Raw genomic sequence first — 18,965 nt, forward strand, 5'->3', positions numbered from 1 at the left:
CCAGAAAACTGCCCTTGGTTAGAAGGAAGTCAACTGTGAAATAAATGCCTGTAAATTCATGCTCTCTTCCTTTATCTTCTGAGACAGCACACAATCAGTGAATGCCTGGGAATACACTAGAGTGAGACATCCTGACTTGAGGAGGGGCAGCTCTGGTGCCTTTTGCACCCCAGAGGAGGCTATGCTGAAGTTGAATCCAAAGTGTGGTCATACTTCTTCCTCCTCTGTTCTGTTTCTTCACTCACTCACTCACTCACTCACTCACTCCTTTACATGTTTTAACTGGGAGCATTCCTTCAATAAATTATACACACACACACACACACACACACACACACACATCCTCAACTCAGTTTTTCAATATTTCTTCTTAGCTATCGTTTCCCCATAGTAAATCTTAGAATTATTTCTTTCAATTTCAAACAAGATTCATTTTTCCATTTCCCTTATATTCTTATCTGCAAGAATTTCTTAATTATATTTGATTCTCCTCAATCACATCTGACAACCTATGCCCCAATAAGAAATGAGCTATCCTAGAACATCATTTTTATCATTGCTTAAAAAAAAAAAAAAAAAACTTCTTGAGGCTAATGTGTGAAGCTTTTCACTAGTCACTCAACCAGTCAGTCTGCTGCTCATTGATCGGGAAGTCACCAAATACAGCTGTGTTCATGCTATGTGCCATAATCTGTGCAAGGAATATGAAAAAGATACACACACACACTCTCTCTCGCTCTCTTTTTTCTTAAACTTAAATCTAACAGAAGAGAATACAGATAACCTGGCACTGTTCCAACTTCCTGTTCTTATCTAACCATTGTTTAGAGGACTAGCCATCCTTACTCAATCTGTTCATTATCCTTTGAGTGTTCATGTCTCTTTAAAGAAATATTTATTAATTTTAACTAAAAGTCAGAATTAAATATATATAGAGACACACACCTATGAAGAGATTTTTCATCCAGTGGTTGACTCCCAAATGGCTATAATGATCAGGTGGGCTGGTCCAAAAGCTGGGATCCAGGAGCTTCTTTCCAGTCTTGGGCCAACTTCTATTGCTTTCCCAGGCTATTAGCAGGGAACTGGATTAGAACTGGAACAGCTAGGACTCAAAATGGGACACTAGCACCACAGTAGATGCTTAGCCTACTACATCATGGCACTGGTACCTCCACATCCTTTTTCTACTTCATCATGCAACCTATTCATAATTCAGCTCTTTTCAAGATCAAGTTTCAGATATTCACTCAGTGTTCCAGCATGCATGTACCTATCATTTTTCTGAACACTTAATAGCACCTGTAGCTTGTACCACTCATCCAGATGTACATTCATTCATTCAATAATTTTTGACATGACAGGGACTGTAGGAAAAATATAACGCACGAGGAATTATGTAATGTTTCAAAGAATAAATCCAGTTTCTGCTTTTATGTTTACGTTCTTAGAAAGGAGGAATCGGGCCTTCCATTTCATATTAGCTTGCATCAGCTAACTGTAGATCAGTTCACAAGTAAACTTTAGGAAGTAGACATTATTATTAACATTTTTGGATGAAGAAAGTGAGACTTGAAATTAAGAAATTAGAATCTGTATCATGCATTAAGTGGATCAGATATCAGATGCAAACCTGAATGAACGCAGAGCTTACATTTTTAAAATCATAACAAGTACATCCTCCCAAGTCCCTAAACTTCAAGTAGCAATGGGTCCAATGCAATAGCAAAGTGGTTAAATCCTTACCTTCTGTGGGCTGGAATCCCATGGTAGTGCCGGTTCATGTCCCGGTTCATGTCACCCCCTACTCTGCTCTCTCTTAGATGGATATTTCTAAATGCATTTTTAAAAAAATACTGGCATTATTTTCAGAGATATTTGTATCTAATCAATCAATATAACTTGATGCAGGATATTAAGTTTTCTCAACTTCATCAAGTACTGATATTTCTATGTTGTTTGTTGTAGATGAGGTCTCATTCATTGTGGAATGTTTGAAAGCCTCCTTGGCCTTTCCCACCAGATTCCCAGACTACATTTAAAGTTGCAACATCCAAAAGTGTCTCCAGAGAGGGTGTCAAATGTCCTCCAGGTAGAGGTTGCCACAGTCACTAACCTTGGCAGTAAAGGAAGCGCTAGAAACAATCTCCCTCTGCAAAGCACAAGGAGCAGAAAGCCAGTGGTGCCATATACTATTCTGATTCCAAACTTTACTGATGCTGTTTCTCTATTCTGAGATATCTTTCCTTCCTTCTCAATTCAGTGTGCCTCTTGTAGGAATTTTTCTTTGACTCATGCCTCTTTGAACTTTCTAGATATATCACAGGCTTCTCAGTTTATGGACTTCTCTGTTTTTGCAGGTGCATGCCTGTTAGACTTGAAATGGATATTTGAAAGTGTTTTTGCATTAGTACCGCCAATCCCTTGTTCATCATAAACAAGTGTGTTTGCTGGCTAACCAATAAATTAATAAAACTTGATCATTCATTTTCAATTAAAATATTTGTTTCCTGCTGCATGACTAGCAGAGATAGTGTCTGGGATAAAAACAGATACTCAATAAATATTTGTAAAAAGCACTTGTCAAATATATCAGATCACAACCTCACTATTTAATTAGGCAAAAAATGGGTCAATATATTAAGTAACATTTTCATTAGATTGTTATTAACTTGACATATTTTTTTCCTCTATAATTGGATAAAAATCACATTTTAGTATTCATGATTAGTTTTATTTTTCATTTTATGTCCGTAGTGAATTTGCCAAGGAAACCAGAATAAATCATTTTAAGATAACTCAGAGTCCTTCGGGACTTGGGAGAAGAGCTTTCTCTGGTCCTTACTTAGTTCCAACTTTGGATCCCCACCCTCTCTTGCAATGACCATTAGGGTCGTTCCAAGACCCTCCCCCCCCAAAAAAAAATTAGATTAGAAAGACAGAGACCAATAATGAAAGCTTAGAACAGACAGGAAATGTTCAGCGTGGACTCACATATATCTTACTGCACACCCCTTCTAAAACTGTTCTGTGCCTCATTTGTTAACACATGCCTTATTAGAGTTATAAGCCTGTTTGGACTATCCTAAAATTCACCAAGTTCAGTAAAATTCATGCTTGAATACTATAAGCTGCTAACTATAAAAATGAAAATAGAAACGAGACAGCTGAATAATACCCTAAAACCATTTTAAAGTGTATAGCAGCCAGTTGTTTATAAACTAAACTTGAAATGTCAATGAAGTAGTCACAGGATGTGATTAAGAACTTGCATTTTCTAACATATTGGTCACTCAATACTGTATAAATTAACTCCACGATGTTGTAAATTGTTGTTGATGTTATGTTGTCTTTTCATTGGAGGGGATGATATTCTGCCAGCTCTACTTTCAGACCAGGTATGGTCCCCCAAAGATACTGTTGAATTTACCTGGACAATAAGATGCTGGACTCTACGCATGGCACATGTTCGCAATGAAGGAATCATGACTGAATATGAACTGTACTATTGCAACAATGTGGAGGAATCCACCATGGAGGGAAGGCATGGGGAGGGGTTGGGGGAATCCTAGAGCCTATGAAACTGTCATAAAATTTAAAAAAAGGAAAAAAAAAAGAGTAGCAAGAATCAATAAAGCAAAACAAATCCATGTTAGCACACACTGTGTTTTGCCTCAGAGTTGTGAAATCTTGAGGTTAAAAGAAACTAAAAAGTATTTTTTTTAAGATTTATTTATTTTTATTACGAAGTCAGATATACAGAGAGGAGGAGAGACAGAGAGGAAGATCTTCCATCCAATGATTCACTTCCCAAGTGAGCGCAACGGCCAGTCCTATGCCGATCCTGAGCCAGGAGCCAGGAGCCAGAATCCAGGAACTTCTGGGTATCCCATACGGGTGCAGGGTCCCAAAGCTTTGGGCCGTCCTCGACTGCTTTCCCAGGCCACAAGCAGGGAGCTGGATGGGAAGTGGAGCTGCCAGGATTAGAACCGGCACCCATATGGGATCCCAGCGCATTCAAGGTGAGGATTTTAGCCTCTAGGCCACGCCACCGGGCCCGAAACTAAAAACTATTAACTTATTCATTTCATTCAATATATTATTCATTTCACAAACATAGAGTTCCCACCACATACTGCCTGCTTGGCACATTGTATACAGAAAACCTCAAAGAATTCTCTGACTCTTTGGGAAGACAGGAAAGGAAAACAATGGTATACACCCATATCACCCTGAAAGTGCCCTATCTAGTCTGATCTCAGAAGCTAAGCTGGGTTGGGCCTGATTAGTGCTTGAATAACAAGAAATGAAAACAACCTACAATACGGCAGTGTCAGTTCAGATTCGTTGTGTCATATGATTGGGAGTGGGGCGCCTGACAGAATTTGGAGTGGTCAAGAAAGACTTCCCACAGTTAGAGAATGACTCAGGGTTTGAAGCCATCTGAAGGAGGCAAACATAGAAACAGGTTTAGTGAAGGTTGAGTTATACAACATATAATGGGACACATTAGGAGATGGAACAAAGCAGCAGCCATGGATGGAGCAAAGGGGGAAAAAATAACAAGATCAGAACCTTGTAAGGAACCAAACCTCCCTATGTGGGCCATTCTTTCCTTAGCATAGCTGGGACTATTGGGGAAAACCACCCTTCCATTACAACAAATCCATTTCCCAGTGAAATAAAAGCTATTTGGATGAGTGAGGAAAAGGAAATCGCTAGGGTGGCCTTTCCCAATGTGCTGGCATTGGGTTGCCTTGTGTAAGAAACAGCAGGAGAATCAAGAATCATCCTGTGTAGCAAGATGAGTTAGTTCTTCTGCAAATCTGCTTATATGCCTTAATATCAAGAAAGGTGGCTGGAGAGCTTACAGCCAAGATAAGCATTATCACATCCAAAGAAAAGAAGAGAAACAAAATTGAACTTTTCTATACTAGGATGGAAAACATGAGAATGCTCAGCAAGGGCCTAGCTGGCCTCTAGACCTGGAGAAGATAAGTGTAATATCTAGGACAGGGAAGAGTGGACACACATCCATACTGTATAGGTCATTAAAATAGTCTTAATGAGGGCCAAATTCACTTTAAACATTTAAGGAAACACTAGTCATTGCTAACAAATGTTGCTTAGATTTCTCTTTCCTAAACTTTCTCACTTCCAAAACTGCAAATACTTTCAGCTTGCATGGCTGAGGTTACCCGGCACTGTTTCAGGAATTCGAAAATAGCTTCCTGCCCTTCTACTTCTGCCCTGTCCTTCACACCATGATGTAATTAGAAAAGGCCCCACAGTTCTCTCAGTATTGAGCAATGACCCTGAACCTTCCCAGAGGTCACACCATTTCCTTTCTTCCTCACTTTCAGTAGTAGTTAGTAAGCACATATTCAGTTCAAGATACTATGAGAGGGCCCGGTGGCGTGGTCTAGCGGCTTAAGTCTTCGCCTTGAACGCACTGGGATCACATATGGGCACCGGTTCTAATCCTGGCAGCTCCACTTCCCATCCAGTTCCCTGCTTGTGGCCTGGGAAAGCAGTCAAGGACAGTCCAAGGCCTTGAGACCCTGCACCCGTGTGGGATACCCAGAAGAAGTTCCTGGATCCTGGCTTCAGACCGGCATAGCATCGGCCATTGCGCTCACTTGAGGAGTGAATCATCAGATGGAAGATCTTCCTCTCTGTCTCTCCTCCTCTCTGTATATCTGACTTTCCAATAAATAAATAATAAATCTTTTTTTAAAAAGTTTTAAAAAAGATACTATGAGAAATACAAAGAAAGATGCTAAATGAATTCAAGAACCCCTCTTTTTTTTCCATTCTGCCTTTTTCAGGAATAGACTGGGTAGAGAGAATCATCAAGAAAGAGCATCTGGAGAGGATGGAGAGAGCCGGAAACCTTAGATCCTGAGGATCTATAGGTCCCATAAAGAATCATTTATCCTGCTTCTGATCATTGCCTAGTCTGAAACGGACATTAGCATAATCATCAGCTTCTGCAATCTAATTATTCTTGGGCTGGCTTACTTTGGCTCCTTGCCAAATGGGAACATTTACAAACTTATGTATGATTCAGAATAGAAGTCTGTTAATATTCTTTCTAAAAATGCTTTCACTGTTTTAAGCCATGCACTAAGGGCAGACATCTTCCCCCAGTTCTGCCCTGGTCACCGGATCACCATGGTGTCTATTTCATTAATTCCTTCCTACACCCTTTGAGTAACACTTACTGAGCATCTATTAAGTGACAGACCCCGTGCTGGAAAATGGTGATGTACAAAAGACATGAATTCTGCCTTAATCAACTTTGGTTTCAGAGAGTGACAGATATTCCATCAGGAATTACAAATGTGGTGATTACAAAAGGGGACAAGGAAGATGTCACAAAAATGCATCCTTCTTAGTGAAAGCTGCCTGCAAAAAAGGAACCAAATACGCAGCTCCCCAGAATGATTCCCAACAGCAAGGACACTGGAGTTCCTTTTTGGACACTTCAGAATCCCTACCTTGTCAACAATGCTCTCAGTGCTCTCTGACGTACACACTCAACTACCAAAAAAGGGACCGTAGTCCTACCTCATCACTTCAGAACCTTCTCTGAATTTGCTAGACACACAGCATTTTTTCAGTGCAATCACAGCCAGGCACAGCACCAGTTCTGTAATGCTAATATTCTACTGGGTAAAGATCACGGTAAGCTTGGGCTCTGTGAGATTCTAAGGCTTAGCATAAACTTCAAAATTTTAATCCTACAGGGTCATATCCAAACTGCTCAGAATATGTCACATCTCCTGGATTTTTCATGCAATACTCTCCAAAAGCACTCAAAAATCAAGCGCTAATACCAAATCATGTCTTATTTGAATGCATCTAAATCCTATTTTATCTGCATTGTTTTATTTTTAACCAAATAATTAAAATAATTTAGTTTGTGTTAAAAGTTCTACATGCAGTATAATTACATTTCCTCAGCTTACTTTTAAAAAGCCAATGCTTTTTAATCAGAGTGTTCTCCACATTATAATTTTACATCCTGTATGTATCAGGCAAAAAACAATACAGCCTTTTCCTGCCACTGGAATAAATGCAGGGCATTTGTAACTTCAAATCTGTAAACATATTAAATATCATATTTTTTAACATTCTCTTGTAGTGGGCCAACGACTTGAAAACCCATTAATGTTCTGTTAAGTATGCATAGATACTGACATTAAATATGAACAAGCACACCATTTCATGGGTGCATGATGAGTTTATAAAATGTAAGTGCTCTGACAGTAGGAAAACATACTGCTATATTCAATTATATCATCTGTCCAAACCACAATCACTTCTGTTTGGTAAATAGATTAAATCCAGGTCACATTCCTGCATTCCACTGAAGTTCTAGTCACTCCCTTTTCTCTAAATACTTGTGCTCTTTGTTTCTACATGTTCTTAAGTGTCATCTTTTATTGCTATAGGCATCATGGCTATATTTAACTGGTAATGACAGTGGTTGTCATTAGATTTTAACTCAGTAACACTAGTCTGACATATTATTTGAAGTAGGTCTTCAATTTAAATTTGATTAAAATTACAAACATCCTATCTACTATGCCAATCAAATGTTCTCACCCTTTAACTGAACTTTTCTATGAACTTCCTTTAAATAAGTTATGGCAACTGAAAATTGGAGCTGGCCTTGGGTCACAAACATATTTTAAAATACAACTCAGAATACAGCAGAGTAATGCTACTTCAGACTTTGTTTTAAATAAAAGGTCTTAATTTTGACTTATACCCCAGATAATAAGAGTTCAAAACCTCGTACTTAAATTTCCATTTCTTGTTTATAAAATTAGACAGAAGGGATTTTAATTTCATTGTATGTATTGCAAGATCTTAGATCCAGTAACTATCTTTGATAGTAAATTTGGGAACTGGTAATAACCTGTATGAGAAGCTTTTAGAAACATGTCTAGAAAAGAAGGAAATAAAAACAGAAAAACAGATAAAGACCATTAAAGAGACCATATTTTAGACATGTTCATGTGTCAGGTTTTATACACATCCTCTTAATTACTCCTCGTAACAACAGTCATTAGGCTCAATTTATGGATGAGGAAGCTCAGGCTCAGAGGGCTTAAATGACTTCCCTACGTTCACAGCATAGTTTGTTTTATCAGCAGCAATAAAGAATGTAGAAACAATTGGTGGTGGGGGGGAGGACAGTAGTGGTATTTTCCCAATCCCCACAAACTACTATAGAACGGCAGATGTAAACACACAGCTATGGAATCCCAGTTAAATGTTTTAAAATACTTGTTTACTTGACAGAGAAGAGTACGTGTCTGTGCTCCACCATTTGCACCAAAACCCCTAGTGATGGGCTGAGCCAAAACCAAGACCCAGGAACTCAGTCTCAGTCCTCCACATGATGGCAGGGACTCAGTACTTGAGACATCACCATTGCAACTCAGGATATGCGTTAGCAAGAAGCTGTAACCCAGAGTTGAAGCCAGTATCAAATTCAGGCATTCTGATATGGTATGTAGGCATTGTAACTGTCATCTTAACCACTAGACTAAGCATTTCACACCCTTAATTTTATCTATAAAATGTTATTCCTTGTTTTTTTTTTTTAACTCAATACCACTCTTTCCATTATGGATCAAGAAAATTATAAAACGTAATTCACATATAGATTCTTTAAAAATATCAACATATTATTGATCCATCATTATCCTGTATAAAACATATGGCATATTCTTTTCTTCTATGCAAACTATGAGTTTATAAGTATTTAATTTTCAAACAACTTATCTTAGAAAAGTAAGACTATGTCTGATAGTACCTATAAGGAAGTGGATTCTTACCACTGCTGTACAGGTAGGGATAGTGAACTGGCAAACAAGTTTGACCAAAGTCAGACTCTAGAATCTTTCACCTATGAGTCTAAGGTTCTTTCCAATAAATCATAGTGCACAAATAACATTTCTCTAACAGATATCTGAAATAATGAGCAGTGTGAATATTTAGCATAGTAGCTTAATATGTCACTTGTGATACCCACAGTCCATACTGGAGTGCCTGGTTCAATCTTGACTCTTCTGATTCCAGCTTCCTGCTGTTGCACAGCCCAGGAGCAATCAGGTGAAGGGTCAAGAAGTTGTCACTCACATAGGAGATACAAATTGAGTTCAGGTTCCTGGTTTTGGCCTGGTATAACCCCAGCTGCAGCCATTTGTAGAGTGAACTGGCACATGGGAGATCTCATATCATCTATCTTTCTGCATTTTGTTAGAGAGAAGAGAAAGAGAGAGACAGAGAGAGACAGAGAGAGAACAGTCTGAAAGGCAATACATTCTGGAAAAGGACATGCAGAAAAATACTAGGTAAATTAGTGAGTAGTGTTTGTTGGGTTTGTTTTAAATTTCCTTGCATGTGCCAGGATCCTGTATAGGCTCTGGTTCTAATCCTGGAGGCCCCACTTGCCATCCATCTCCCTGAGAAGGCAGTTGAGGATGGCTCAAAACCTTGGGACCCTGCACCCACGTGGGAGACCCGGAGGAAGCTCCTAGTTCCTGGCTTTAGATCTGCTCAGCATGGGCCATTGGGGCCACTTGGGGAGTGATCCAGCGGACAGATCTTCTTTTTTGTCTCTCCTCTTCTCAGTATATCTGACTTTCCAATAAAACAAATAAATCTTTTAAAAAAACTATTTAAATTGTAGTTTCATGAGTTGTGAAAATTAGATTTCTCTCAATGATTTAACATTTGACAGCTAAAGAGGGGAGGTGGTTGGTTGCATGTTCTGTTGTTCAAGCAGTTAGGGGCGTTTCTTATTTAGCTATTTGTCTTCTGCAATTATCTCCAGATTCCCATTAATTTATAGAGTAAGCGTATTCTAGATTCTTATTTACAAATAGAAAACTTTTGGAACAGCAAAATATGTAAAATGTATGTCTTTAGTTTCACCCTCACATTTGTCTGAGAGGAAAATGGGAAATAAGTTGGATTAATAAATTCTTCAACAAATGTTATTCAAATAAGATAATAAAAAGGAAGAGTAACAAAATCAACACAAACCCGAGAGTCTGTCTGAAGTAAATAGCATTTCCCTGGAGGATAGAATCATAAAGCCCAGTATCATCTTCAGCAGGTCTTTGGTTTAGGCAGCATGACAGCATTTAGTCTTGACATCCAGCAGGAGAAACTATAAAATGTAGTGTGATATCAATAGTGGGTCACTCCTGGAAGTTAGTGATTTTCACATAGCTTTTTAAAAAAAGTTAAGTTCAGAAGACACATCATTAAACAATATGTGAATCCAGGTTCATTAAATTAATGCATTTTTGAAAAACAAAATATGACAGAACCTTTCATTATGATGCACATATGAGGAAAAGTGTTATGCTGCTATTTAGAATGTGTCTTGCATGTCATGGAATTGAAATATTTCTAAATCATCAATAATTAAAACGATGAGAATCCATCATTTCACTGACATTTACTTCTACATGAAAAGATAGCCTATTTTAAATGTGCTCACATGTATTCTTGTCAGTCACAAGCTGTCACAGCAAATTACTTCATTTTGTAGATCATATGGCAGTTAGCAGGAAATCTCTAGGTTTAAATTTAGATCTTAGGTACAATATCAAGAACTCCTTTTTTGAATGGCTTCTCTGTGACCACATCTTCAGAATATAATACCTTAAAAGGTATAAAAATCTTAGTTATAACACTCAGTTTTATTCCTGGTTAATAAAATTCAGGACTGAAATGAATCACTGTGAATGATAACTCTGACACGCAAAGAGTAAAATATAAAATATAGGGGAAAAAAAGTGAAGATATATGACTAAAAACATTTCAAGAAAATTGAAGCTCTGTGTAATAGAACTGGACCTGATGATGGTATAAACTGTTTTTCTCTTTCACCTTCATTAAGATACTAAAACAATCTCAGTACATACTCTATTTCTTATGCTGTTTGCATTGCCCAGCAGCTAAAAACGAGCCGAAGGCTTACAAACCTCATGAATCTGACTCAATCTTTTTCACTGTATCATCATTAAGCAGAAGATGCAGGAAACTGTGAATAAAATCTAAATGATACGACTGTGAAGCTCACAACTTTTAAAATGTCTTTTCAAACAACTCATTAACTACACTTTCACAATTCTAGCAGCATAATCTAAAAATGTCAGAATCTTTAAATGCCAAAATCATAAGAATTAATCAAACATCTTCATCAAACACTTTTTATTAAAACTATTTCTATTTTTCTGATATTTTACAAATACAATTAGCCTTTCTGACCAAGCGTTCGACTTCCTCATGTAAGAATTATTCTAATATTGCTTTTCAACAGGGAATGCTTCATGGCAGGGCTGACCTTGGCCTGACCTCCACGGAAAGCTTTGTGTTCCAAGGTATGTGATGAATAGTTCCCTGGCTTTCTATTTCATCCAGTGCCACTGTTTTCAGCAATCATACTCACAAGGGATAGTAAAATGGTTCTAAAAAAATCAGAGATGTTGTTTTCTTTTGTCTTGGTAAATCCTGCAAGAATTCCTAGAAAAATTTCCACTATGCATCTAAACTCTTTTCCAAAAGAATGAGGAAAGCAGAGAAATATGAAAATATACCTTCCAAAATATACATGGATGTATACAGCTTTTTTGTGCCAGAAATAAAATAAATTTTCTTTCGGAGAACCAGTTTGGTCTACATCATTAAAGAGTGGTCTCAGTTTGCAAGACTTTGAAGTATTTACTCAGTTTAAGCTATTAAAGACCAGAAATTCTATACTTCTCCCCAGGCTAGATGTATACATAATTGCAATACAATCAACGCTCACTAGTTTAAATATTCTAATTTGAAATTAAATACATTTAATTTAAACAAGAAAAGATCATCATGATAGTGAAATCAGACCAAAAATTACTTCTTTAGTGACTTCTAATAGGAACATAGAGTGGACTCTCAAAAACGATATTTGTTGAATGAATTAGATTCAATAGATTGCAATAATTACCAGCTCTTGATTCAAATGCCTTTTAGCTAATTGCATATAATATATCTACACTCATTTAGAAAGATACGATAGTAACACTGAATTCTTCCAATTGTTTTCTATCTATTTACCTGTAGCATGTTCGATTTAGGATATTTAGGATTTAGGATAATGCTTCTTTACTCTAAGTTCAACTACCACCTTCCAAGTTTTTCATACATATTTTCTTTTCATGGTACATTTGTGAAAGTTGGAAAATTACTGGCTTTTCTGTAAAATACATGCTAAGAAGACAATCTTTAATCTGGGTTGCATTATATTATATATCACTATGTAACATGTACTTTAATCATCTAAATCATGTTGAATAAATATATGTGTGTGTGTGTCCATATGTTTGTTTGTATACACCACATCAAGTTAAACACTGCCTTATATATATATGCATGTATGTATATTGATGTTATATTCTTAATATTCTGAAATACATCAAATATCAGGGTTTAGTCTTACCTACGTTAACTTAAGTGAGTGCTGTTCCACCACTACTCTCATCCTATGTCTTTTTAATGGACATGCGATATTGTAGCCTATGTCCAAGCTCACCTACAATTTCTTTTCTCAAAAGACAAGACACATCTGCCACCTGCTCTACTCTGTGTCCCAGCAACAACTGTCGAGCAGCATAAAGATTGATTATCAGTCAAAAACCATTGCACAACACCAGATTTTGGTGGGTTAAGCTTGCTGATCCAGCAAGAGATGGTGTGAAATTTTCAGGACTGTGTGCCAACATTTTGGTGCTAAAAGAACAGCAGTGCATGTCACAGTGAAACACAGCCAAAGATATGCAGACAAAGCAAAGAAGTGTTGTTATGTTTGTGGTTTTTGTTGTTGTTGTTGTTATGATTTTGGCTTTAAAAAAGAATAACAGAAAAAACAAAAGAGTAAATTAGTTTTTAACACATAAAAATCAACTTTTACGCTTAGTCCAAGATCTGTCATTTTTATTCTTAATATATTCAGGCAGGAGATTTTCTTCTTGGCTGCACTACAAATAATTTTTATGTATCTCTCCCTAAAGAAGAGCACTTTTTTCTCCCTAAAGAAGAGCATTTCTCACTAATAAAGATAATCAAGGATCCAGTGAAGCAATCATTGCCTAAATATCTACATTTTCATAAGTTATAGAAATATTTTCCCATTAAGCTTCTTATCTTTATATACTTAAATGATTTGGATGATGTAAAACAAAGTCAGCTATATTTTAAAGTACAACTTGAAATCTATGACATGGGTGTACACTACTAGAATGAGAGTTTCCAAAGAGCAAAATTTCTTTATAAAGATCAAATTATCTTGAGCTTTCTAGTGAATTCAAGAAATTACTATCTCTTGATGATAAAGCATTACCAAAGAGAGAAACCCCGGTATCACTGTGTGTAACATTATTAGAAGAGAGAATTTCATCACCACATCTGTAATGAACTCCAGAATTACTTTTCTTCCATTTATGCAATTATTGTCTAGACTTGCCTTTGATTCCCTAGCTTTATAGTAGTTGTAGAAAAAATAATTCTAATAAGGTATAAAAAGCGTACAGGAGTATAGTAGTTAGATAGCCTGGATTTTGATGGCAAAGTCCTTATTTCTTGCATTGTTTAAATCTGATTATCACATATAGCACTTGCTAACAGGTTCCAGGTAGAACATGCTTGGAAGAAAATTCTTATTGGCATTTCTACATTCCTTTTTAAAATATATTCTTTCCTAGTGAAGAAAGAAAACATTATTTTAATTTTAGTATGATTTTTTTTAGCCTTGAAATGTTTGCATCCAAACTGCCATATCTACCTCATGAAAAAATGTTATTAGGAGAACTACATGTATATAAGAATTAGATGCTCATAATTATGTTAATACAATCTGAAAAAAGACCAAGAGTATAAGTGAATAAATGATACTTGAAACTTTGAACTGTTTTCTGAGGGAATAAGCCTAATGAATTGTGTCTGTTGAGTGTCACAGAAACTAAACAGTAAATTCAATAATCTCTGATTTAATTTATTATATTTTCACCATTTAACCTCCTGCAGGCTCCCTAATGTCTATTCAGATCTATATTAAATTAAGCACCAATGCTAATGAAGGGCAATAAACGTGGCTGTCAGTGGATTTTTCTTTCATTAAGCACATTATCCTCTTACTGAGCTGTAAATGCGTAAACATTAGTTTTGTTAAACCATGCAAAAAAGACAGGATGAAAATCATTTTTTAATTGCACCCCTTAAGCAATTTACTCTGTGTGTCTGTATGTGGTGTATGTGTGTGTGTAGAGTATTATTTTTTCCTTTTTTACCTTGAATATTTTTGAATGGATCTAAAAAGGGTTCTCCCATTGAAACTTAAACACCAGCTTCAGGGGGTGTATCTTCAGATTTGAATGCTTCCTTGCTGCCTGTCAGGAATACTCATCTTGCAGCCATGTTCAGATTCAGCTTTTCCATGTACTCTTCCAGCAACTACAAGAAAGCAAGAGGTAAGACTGATTTACAACAAAGAAAGTAGCACATTTACACACAATAGGAGGCTACAATGACCAAAATATAAACCCAACTGCCCAGCACGAGTATATTCTAGGAGTTGAAAATTTGTAAAAAAAATTTTAAAATATAACAAAATCACGGCGGCAAGAATATCTAATTGTTACCTAATTTTATTCCTTAAATGAGCTGACATGTTAATAAACTCACAATATATGAGGTCATTGTATCTTTAATTAACTAATCTGCTCAATTAATATAGTGTTCAATATATTAACTGTTTTTCACAAGGAGAAGAGTGAAATGCTTGAGATCTATGTCTACATAAGCAATTTACAGATTCAGATACCTAAATAATTTTACCACAAAAATGTCATCTTTCTCATTTTTTAAATTATAAAGAGAATAAGAGAAAAAATAAAGCACTGAAAACTTTGAAGACTAGTTACCAAGGTGATGGTTGGTACAGTAACTGGCAAAAGGCTGTTTCAGATCCATTTTTATAAGCTGCTACTTTTAAATCACTCTTGGTTGACATTTGTGTCTTTGAGACCATCTTCACCAATTGTGGGTTCAATGAAATTCTAAAGATGAGAACTCTGCAACTCTAACAGGGATAAAAAGAAAAAAAGAAACAAAAAATTGATGCATGTTAATAGCAGACACTTTATTCTTTACATTTTTAAAATTTTTATTAACACAAAGTAGATATGATGTATTTCATAGGTACAGTTCCAACATGATAAGCAAACTTCCCTCCTTTTCTCCCCTTCTTTGTTCACTCTTTCTCGTTCCTTCCTTTCTCTTTTAATTTTTAATTTATAGCTAACATTTTTAACTAAACTTTACCCTAGGTTTTTTTTTTCAAATTTAAACCCTAGTGCTTATTCCTATGTATGCAAATACTCCCTAGCAAAACATTATATCAAGTAAAATTGTCAATGTTTAAATGTCAAACAATAAACAGAACAAGTTTACCTGAACTCCTCACATAACATATTTTATGCTTTTAAGTATAAAATAGTACAATAATTATGTTAACAAATTTTACAATGGGAGTTAAACAGTTGCACACACACACACACGAGGGGATCTTAAGAAAACTCTTGGGCCCGGCACGGTGGCGCAGTGGTTAAAGGTCCTCGCCTTGCAAGCCCGGGATCCCATATGGGCGCCGGTTCTAATCCCGGCAGCCCCGCTTCCCTTCCAGCTCCCTGCCTGTGGCCTGGGAAAGCAGCCAAGGAAGGCCCAAAGCTTTGGGACCCTGCACCCGTGTGGGAGACCCGTGTGGGAGACCCGGAAGAGGCTCCTGGCTTCGGATTGGCATAGTATCGGCCCGTTGCGCTCACTTGGGGAGTGAATCATCGGACGGAAGATCTTCCTCTCTGTCTCTCCTCTCTGTATATCCGCCTTTCCAATGAAAAAATAATAAAAATAAATCTTTAAAAAAAAAAAAAACTCTTGGAAATGTATGTTATGAAGTAAATTTGTAAATATTTAAAATATTTTTGCTTCAAAATTAATTTATCTTTTAACTAAGTTCCATGAACTTCTTAAAGTAACCTCATATACAAATATATACATACACATACATACATATATACATATAGTTAAATCTAACATTTAACAGCAAAATACAGTTTTAATGTTTATCTAAGGCCTTTGATTTTTCTAAAAATATATTGTTATAATAAGAATTCGGGTTCTAAAGTTATATGTTTTGTTTCATATCAAATTACTTGAAATAAGATTTCAGATTTTTAGTCTTCAATAAAAATGTTTCACCCTTTATCATTTTTTCAATAGAGAAATGTCAATGTCTTCAATCCAAAATTGTCTAACCAATCATGTTTGTTTGTAATGCCATGGAAGCAAAGGAAACATCTTAATAGATAAATTAAAAAGACAATATAGATACATATTTAACAGCTGACAACAATGGGAGTGTTAGTTGCTTGGTTTTTCTTCAGCAAAATTTTCTTCAGTCCATGCTGGATGTACAGTTTCTGAGCATCTGGATATGAAAATTTATATACAAAATGACTTTTATTATAAATTCATTTCATCTTGACTCTCAAAATATTGGTTAAATATCAAAAACATATCAGATTTCTACTTTTAAATAAGTATCCTGAAATAAAAATATATTCATAGTTCTAATCTGATTCTGCTTCAAATATTCTCAGAATTGCAGATTATCCAGCGTTAAGCAGACCTTGTGTTTTCCACAGTATAATTAGCAACAATCTACCCTGATACTTTCAAAGGAGCAATAAAATAAAAAGAGAAACAAAACCTTGAAACTATGTCATATTTGAATATCTAAAATAGTCAACTGAATCATTACACACTTTGCTAAAAGAAAAAGCTTCAATAGTCACACAGAGACCAGCTTGGATCACCTCAGTTGACCCACCCAAACACTGACAGTCTGTTTCCTGTGGATGCTGACATAACACAAGAATTGCTTCCACTGTTTCATTTGTAGCTATCAAGGTCTGATATTTCATCATGGCTCTCATCTGATGCTCTTTGATGTGTGCAGCAAGCTTGGAGTCCTGGCCTTTCTGAAACTGCTGCTGAATGCAGAAGTCTGTTGGGCCCAAACTGAGGTTGTGAATAATCATCAGTGGATTTAATAATTGCTTTTGCCTGGGATAACATCAACTCTGTGAAACAAATAATGCATGGAAGAAAATAATGATTTGTAATCATTTATTAGCAACTACCACATAATAACCAGTTGTGTACTATGTTCTAGACAAAATACTACACACTTAGCCATTATTTTGTTTAATGCTTACAATATCTCCAGGAGGAGTTAATGCGAATTGTTTTTATCCCCCTTACAGAACCAAGAAACTGAGGCACACAGAGGTTAATTAACTTCCCAATATCACATAGTCAGTAAGTGACAAGGTAGACATTTGAACAAGTCTGTCTTAAAATGAAGCAGTTATCACTACAAAACTTCATTCATTGCTATACTTAACCTAAAGAAAAAAGTTGGACAAATGCTTAAAACAACAGTGGTGGGCCAGGCATCTGGCATAGTGATTCATATCAGGAGTGCCTGGGCTTGAGTTTCCACTCTACATTAAACACACTTTCCACTAATGCACACCATGGGAGGCATCAGGTGAAGGCTTAAGTGGTCGCCTCCTACCACCCAAATGGGAGGCCTGGATGGAGTTCCAGGCTACAGGCTTCTGACTGACTGTTGCAGGTGTTTAGGGCAGTGGAACAGCAGGCAGATTTCTCTCTCTCTCCATTTCTCTCATATATGAGTGTAGCAAAGTGTGCACATGTGTTAATGCACATGTATGCCCTTCAAAAAATACAAAAATATAATTTTTTAAAAGTTCTTGCAGTCACTTTTTTAAACATTAGCACTGTGCTATTAGGAAATATATTAGATAAAGACATATGGGTTCTACCCTCAAGAAATATGTAGACTATCACCCAAAATAAATCACAAACTGTTTTGTATTAAGGGTGTGGTCAACTCTAAATGAAAAGTAATCTATTGAAGACCAGCTTTGCATAAACAGAAATGAACTTTGGAGGGTTTCATAACAGACCTGGAATTTGGGTAAATAATGTTTGTCAGCACTACTCTGGTTGGGGCAATTCCCAGGAACTCCCTCAGTCTCCAACAAATCAGGACAGATCCTCCCTGGTATGTAAGCTAGAAGAGTTCTATTTAGATGATCCATGATGTGTAAATAGGGAACCATATGACCTTGAATTACATGCAAATATATTTAGATATCAAACTAGGATGATGTCACATGTATAAAATTCATTGATGTAATAAGATGAAACCAGCTTTGACTTCTTTAAAAGTATTAACCTGTGAATGCCAGAGGCGGCAAAGCCCAAAGAGGTCCGGGGCCACCTTGGCCTGGGTCTTTTTGGACTGGCATGCCTACAGGCAGCTGGGTAGCTTAACCAAGGAGGCAGGGAAGCCTGGCTAGACCCCAGGATGTTACAGCCTGGGTTTTTTTGTTTTTTGTTGTTTTGGACCAGCATGCGTGCAGTGCACTCTGGGGACTTAGGAATATGGGTTTGCTATGGTTGTGGGGTTGGCATAGGGGTGGAGAGGGCGTATGTGGATGTAGGGCTTAGGACCAGATGAAGGAAGGTTTCTGAGGGATTTCCATTGACAAGGCCACTGTACTTGCAGGTAAATGAGCGGACTGAAACCAAGCAGTTTGGAGGAAGAAACAGGAAGACCTTTAAGGGTCAGACTGAACCACCAACACATGTGGGAGACCTGAGCTGGGGTACTTAACATTGACCACTACCAAATACCACTCACTGGTGCACAATAAAGCTAGGGCTGGGGACCTATCTGGCAGGGCTAGCTCACACTATCCACCATTGAATGCCATAACAGGGGACAAATAATGTTATGCTGGGGT

General features: G+C 36.7%; 1 protein-coding gene across 1 annotated transcript in view; it reads right to left on the reverse strand.

Moving 5' to 3' along the window:
- The window catches only part of DCDC1 (doublecortin domain containing 1), a 333,646-nt gene extending 316,399 nt beyond the window's left edge, over nt 1-17,247 (reverse strand). The window contains 6 exon segments of the mRNA XM_040980267.1: nt 14,358-14,520; nt 14,991-15,016; nt 15,019-15,058; nt 15,061-15,148; nt 16,944-16,971; nt 16,974-17,247. Of these exon segments, the coding sequence (XP_040836201.1) occupies nt 14,358-14,520; nt 14,991-15,016; nt 15,019-15,058; nt 15,061-15,148; nt 16,944-16,971; nt 16,974-17,205 (577 nt within the window). The 5' untranslated portion in view covers nt 17,206-17,247.
- Nucleotides 17,248-18,965: the final 1,718 nt, after the last annotated feature.

This window comes from Ochotona curzoniae, unplaced genomic scaffold (assembly GCF_017591425.1).
Source record: "Ochotona curzoniae isolate NIBS_2020 unplaced genomic scaffold, NIBS_Ocur_1.0 contig_3432, whole genome shotgun sequence".
Lineage (NCBI taxonomy): Eukaryota > Metazoa > Chordata > Mammalia > Lagomorpha > Ochotonidae > Ochotona > Ochotona curzoniae.